Here is a 6,091-nt window from a genome sequence, read left to right on the forward strand (position 1 = left end):
ACGGCCATGTTTGCACGTTTATTTTAACTTCTTCTAAGGAAATATGTGTTTATAATGGCAGGAAGCGAGCGACACAGTGAAGCTGTTAGCCTTCATCAGAGTCACGGATGCTCTGAGATTTGTCACCTTTTCCTTTTCTGTCATTTCGTTACCTCGGAGTACTTGAACAACCCAAGTGCAGTGTGCTGGTTTCTCTCAAAACGTGATTTAATGCCAAACTGCCAGAAATGAATGTTCTCAAAGTGAAGAGCAGCTATGAAATGTGACAGCAGAAATCATTTCAAGAATTTATTCTTTTACTGTGAGGAAAATGTCACAGCTCTGAGAAAAATGCGATGATGTCACCGGGCCGCACAGCGTGCTGGGGCGTGCCCCTCCCACCCCCACCACCCCTCAGGCCGACCCCGAGGCTCGGATACGTTCGGAGCAGCGATGTCAGGAATCCACGAGAGAGAAAAACGTCTCCTGATCCTGGTTTTGTTCTTCAGCCGGGCTGACGTGTGACGGCTGCTCGCAGTGAGGCCTGCGTCCAGTTATTTGTCCATGATTCTTTACAGTCTTTGCTTGTTTCCATGTGGGTTCATCAGGTTTGAGTGTGTCAGAGGAAACAGCTGCATCTCGAACACGTTGAAGGACAGCTCGTGATTTTCAGGTCTGGCCTGAGCGAGCCGACTGCAGCGTCTTCCTCCCCCTGCCTCATCTGTCCTCCAGAAGGACGTCTTCCTCGTTAAACGCCGTCCTCTGTGGACGAAGAACATCTGCCTCTGAAATAAAGCCTCCTTTATAAGAGACTATCTGAGGTTTATGACCAAACGCACCTGACTGTGTCCACAGTTACCAAAATAAAAGCTCAGATGGCGACGGCGCTGATTCATCTCTCCGGTTTATTCAGACGCTGGTTACGGGCAGTTTGCGTCACCCTTCTCATATTTTTGGAAGCATTTCCCAAACAAATTCCTCTTTGCCATCCCGTTGCCGACCTGATCCTCCGCTTGCAGAGTGGCGTGACGCAGACGTGCCGCGGGGAGCCGAACACGCGCACATGCTCAGTTGATCAGAGCTGCAGAGAGCGAGGCTGCAATAAGAATCATCACGCAGCTCAAAGTAAGACAGAGTACCAGATCAGTGAGTCACAGCAGCGGCCTTCATATCGACTCCTTTGAGACTGTTTGCTGTAATCGTGGCCTCTCTGGGCCTCCGTACATTTGAGTTTTTCCAGCTAAAGTTCTGATAAGTTTGCTTCTGATCCAAACTTGGACTCCAGGCTTAGACTGGGAGATTCCGGCCAGAGGTCAGAGGTCACGTGCAGCTACGGAAGCTGTCGGTCTCGTTACGTTGCTCGCTGGCACTTCAGCAGAGCTCGTCCTCCCTCGTGCTCGTTTGCATTTCTGCTCACTGAGTCGTCGTGTCTTCCATATCAGGGCAGGAAAAACTCCCAGCAGCCCCCTCTGCCCCCTCTCCGTCTTTGAGTTTCTGTGGTCTCTTTCTTCCTCCGTCCGTCCCTCCGTCCGGCGTCACTATGCCCAGCGGAAACACATTCCTGCCGTGTCACCCCCGTCACCCCCACCGGTCCCTCGGAAAGAAAAGCTGCTTCTCCAGAACGACTGGAGGCTCTTTTCATGTTCGGGCGTGACTCCGAGGCCCCCCAAGGAGACTCTGGCAGGGTCAGCGTGCCACAAAAGGCGGGTTAGCGCCGCTTAAAGCAAAACCAGCTAATTGACGATGTCTGCGTTTGTTTCTCAGCGGCGTCTTAACGGCAGCTTAAATCCTCAGAGGCTCCAAGGAGGGGCAGACAAAAAGCTTCTATAGTGAATTTGGCTTAAAGGTTGAGTTCACTGTTTTTTAATCCGGCCTTTATTAAAGCGCCGTTTCCTGTTTACAATATGAGAGGACAAAAGCTCCTCTTTTACTCACTTTTTACACTTTTTAGGAGGCTTAACGTGTAAAAAATGATCTCAACTGGTTTATTCCAGGTCACCGTGTTAGATAATAGCATACTTGGCTTTGCTGGTGAGAAATAAATCAGAAAAATAAAGCTGTACAAAAACCAAATCTCACATTTTCAAATCGAGGAAAAACGTTCACTTTAATCTGTGCCAGTCAGAAACTGCAGTTCCACTAATGTCCACCGGGGCTCCGGGGAGTCAGTCCCCATGAACTCCCATGTTAACGTGTTTGCAGCTCTGGTTGTAGTTGCTATACATCGTTAGGGGCGTGGCCTCTTTGACCGACAGGTGGATGGCGACACAGGCGGCTAGCTGTCTGCTAGCTTCACTGCAGCTAACTGGAGCTGTTGGAGGTTTTTGGGGCCTTTTTAATGACATCATGTGACCTGCTGTGAGGTTACTGTGGTAACAGACCGAGAAGACTTAAACCAGTGTGTGACGTCACAGCCTGCAGCTTACATCCAGCGTCTGGAAGCCTGTGACTGTACTTGATGTATGTTTATTTTTCTTTTAATTAAAATACTTTTTTAAACTCTGACAATAAAGCGATCCCTGGGGTGAAGGAGCTTTGGTGCACCCGGCTCTCCTGGGTGAGGGGTATGTTTGCTTCGCTCCACCAGCGTGCTCAGTCGCTGTAGCTAAGCGCTCGTAGTCATTTTAAGGATGGCTGACCTGTTCTGTGATTTAGGTAGAAGGACGAGAAGGAAACAAATGTCAAATATGTGAAACGGACACGTCGTCCAGCTGCAGGCGAGGCTGTTAACCCTTCACCTCTATCGCTCTTGTTAACTCCCTGTAATTCATCTCCATAAAACCTGAATCATCTCAGATTTATGAGGGTTTATTCTGCTGGAAGGCTCCACCTGCTCTCATAGAGCCACGTCTTTCAGAGTTTTAAGTTTCATCAACTTTCCTCTGTGCATGCTGGGAAACGGATGAAAGATGGTGGCAGCATGAAGATGGCTCCTCATCAGCAGGAGCTCTGTTCATCCCCGGTTTGTTTTTCCAGTCTGTGTGGCTTCCTCTTTGTGTTCTCAGGACGGCGCTTTGTCGTCTGTCTGCAGCGTCACTTCCTGCGGGCCCCTCCGGCCTCCTGTCCCAGCAGCCACCTGGACTTTGTTTGCCTCCCGATTGCTGCGACAACAGACGCTTTTGTCCCGTCCGTGAGGATGCGGAGGCGTGTTTCTGTGCGGTTTCTGAAGAGACGTCACCGACGGGTTTGTGTTCCTGTCAGCGGCGTTCGTCTCCTCTGACGCCTCTTCATAAACCTTTGATCCGAGGCTGGCGAGGCTCCACGGGACGTTTGCAGGTCCCACGTGTTCGCCGTCAGATCTGAATGAAACGGCCTTTTATTCTGAAACTGGTGAACTTCACTCAGCCCAGTTTGTTCCAGGAACTGAACCGGCTGTGGAGGAATGTGTGGGAAACCATGACGGAGCGCTTCCTTTTCATGCCGTGATCTCTGCGAGCACACAGACCTGTGAGGGGACGTTCTGGGGAGGCTACATAAAAGCAGCACGGTTGGTGTTCAGACCTCCGTCCACCCGAGGCCCGTTCTGCTCCCCTCACAAACGTCACCTCAGCGTCTTCCTTTTGTTTGATCTTGTTGCTCCATCTCTGCGTTTGAGCCGTTTCCCACCTGTGATGGGAACAGCTTTTGTTTTATGACTCTGTAAATATGTAATCATGAATGTTTGAAGGATATTTCAAACTCGATTACTGTAAACAGCCTCACAAGGCCGACACTTTGGGAACGCAGTGACACACATTTAATCCGTTGCTGAACATTTTCTTCATGTCTGGTTTTCATTCTTCTAAGAAAACACCTCCACCCATGTTTGACTTACCAATGGCCAGTGTCCATGCTTTTATTTTGACAGTCTACAGTGTTGTGGCCCCTGATTATAACTGGGCGGCTCTGCGTGACGGTTGGTCCTGGATCTGCTGTGGAGAGCAGGCTCACGGCCGTTCACGCCGACCCTGAGTTGGTGCAGAGGCGGCTGGTTTCAATCGTCTGTCACATCAGGAAATAAAAACATCTGCTTCTGTTTGTTTCACGCTGAGTTTGGTTTGCGGTGAAAAGACGAAGCGAGCGTGTTTGTGGAGATGAAAGCAGCACAGTAGCAGTTTGGTCTTCATGAGATGTGCTGATGCGTCCCTGATCCAGCGCTCCAGGGTCGGTGCTGTTTGTTAAACCGCTGCGTGAAATTTAAAACCTTCAGCCTGACCTCTGATTGGCCGCCTGTGTTTGCAGCGCTGTGTGAACGGAGCGGCCGGTAATTCAGAAAATGAAACCTCAGCGGTGACGTCCACCGAGGCTTTGATTGTGAGCAGTAAATGGGCTCGTAAACTCGGTGTGGTCCTCAGAGCGTCACGCACACACAGGGAGGACGCCGGCGGCGTGTTTGCTGTTGCTTCATTGTTTCCTGTAATAAACTGCAGCTCTTTGTGCGCTTCAGTCCTATCAGCAGCTTCACCTTTATTTGCCGTTGACACAGAGGGGCCCCTCCAGACCGGGGCCCTGTCAGCGCACTGTTTACAGAGCAGATTCTTTGGCTGAGCAAACAGCCGTACCCCCCGCCGCCCGGCTCAAACGCGGCGGCCTCCCTTTGCTCGCTGACTGACGGCTGCTGGAGCGCTCAGGCCGACCTGCTCAGACTCGCCAAATATGCGGAGACCGTCCGCAGCCCCGAGTGTCGCAGTCAGAGGAAGAACTGCACTTCACATTCCTGCTCAGCATTTCCCAAATCGCCCGAGATCATCCCCCCGACAGGGCCCGAGCGGGCGTCAGGAAACAGTCCTGCAGAGACACGATGCTCCGCAGAGATCCTCAGGTTACAGTCAGGGCGGAGGTACAGCTGCATCCAGCTGTGCTGTGCATGGTTTAACCTCCGCCCTGGAGCATCAGTATTTTTGATCCTGCAGCTCGTCTGGTTTTTAGTCTCCTTCCATCTGTTACACAAACTAAATCTAACCTAACGCTCCTCCCTCTCTCTGCAGGTAAGGCCTTCGACATCACCTACGTCCGCCTCAAGTTCCACACCAGCCGGCCGGAGAGCTTCGCCATCTACAAGCGGACCAGCGAGGGCAGCCCCTGGGTGCCGTACCAGTACTACAGCAGCTCCTGCGAGAAGACCTACCAGAAAGCAAACCGCGGCTTCATCCGCACCGGCCAGGACGAGCAGCAGGCGCTCTGCACCGACGAGTTCAGCGACATCTCGCCGCTCACGGGAGGAAACGTGGCCTTCTCCACGCTGGAGGGACGGCCCAGCGCCTACAACTTCGACAACAGCCCCGTCCTCCAGGTGAGCGCGTTTTTAGTTCTGATTTTACCTCATGAATCTTTTTTAAAGGCTCTGAGAGCAGAAACAACATCAGCTCCACAGAAAAGTGATGTTAGAAAATCTGAAAACAGAAATGTGACGAGAATCATGTTGAGGCACAAATTTGACCTTTAATCCTTTTAAGTGTCTTCTGTTCTTCATAAAGTTCTTATTTAGAAATAAAATAAGGACACTGTTTGAGCCTCAGTAACTACAGATGAAGGCGTGCGTGTGACGCCACCTGAGACATCGTGACTCCTCCCCTCACAGAACGAGAAGCCGGAGGTTACGCCGCACATCTGGGCACAGGGAGGTTTAGTTTGAGAAAGAGCAGCAGCTCCGTGAAATCGGAGTTCGGTGGGAGTCGTCCACACAGTCGGAAAAGCTCCCATGAACCAGATCGCTGCTGTCCCCTAAACGAACTCTCCGTAACCATCAAAGATTCTTTGTCTTTTGAATATTCGATTTGTTCCCTTGGAGCCTGAAACTGATGAAATATTCCCAGAATGAAGGGAAAGTTTCAGACCTCAGCATCTGCAATGCTTTTGTAAGCGAGTGTTCCCTCGTTCTGCAGACAGAAGTTCTTGAGCAGCACCGCCTGCGCTGCGACCCGCTTCCAGGCGACGCCCCCGGATTTCCCAGCTCAGTTTGGCCCGAGCGCCCGGCAGCTGGAGCGCGCTCCTCGTTGTCCCCTCCTCTTCCTGTCACCCGTCAGCGTGTTTGCGATTGCTTCATGAGCAGGAAGCAGAGTCTGTGTTCATTCCTCTCGCCTCAGTTTTTGTTTTGTAAGGTCACTCTGACACACACACACACACACACACA

The 6,091-nt window shown here is 51.4% G+C and overlaps 1 protein-coding gene across 1 annotated transcript in view; it reads left to right on the forward strand.

The window, feature by feature from the left end:
- The window catches only part of lamc1 (laminin, gamma 1), a 44,720-nt gene that overhangs the window by 17,365 nt on the left and 21,264 nt on the right, over nt 1-6,091 (forward strand). Inside the window, exon 2 of the mRNA XM_005751361.2 lies at nt 4,947-5,251. Coding sequence (XP_005751418.1) covers nt 4,947-5,251 — 305 coding nt within the window. The remainder of the gene's footprint in view (nt 1-4,946; nt 5,252-6,091) is intronic.

Source organism: Pundamilia nyererei, unplaced genomic scaffold, assembly GCF_000239375.1.
Source record: "Pundamilia nyererei isolate P.nyererei 1_Seehausen unplaced genomic scaffold, PunNye1.0 scaffold00307, whole genome shotgun sequence".
In the NCBI taxonomy this organism is placed as follows: domain Eukaryota; kingdom Metazoa; phylum Chordata; class Actinopteri; order Cichliformes; family Cichlidae; genus Pundamilia; species Pundamilia nyererei.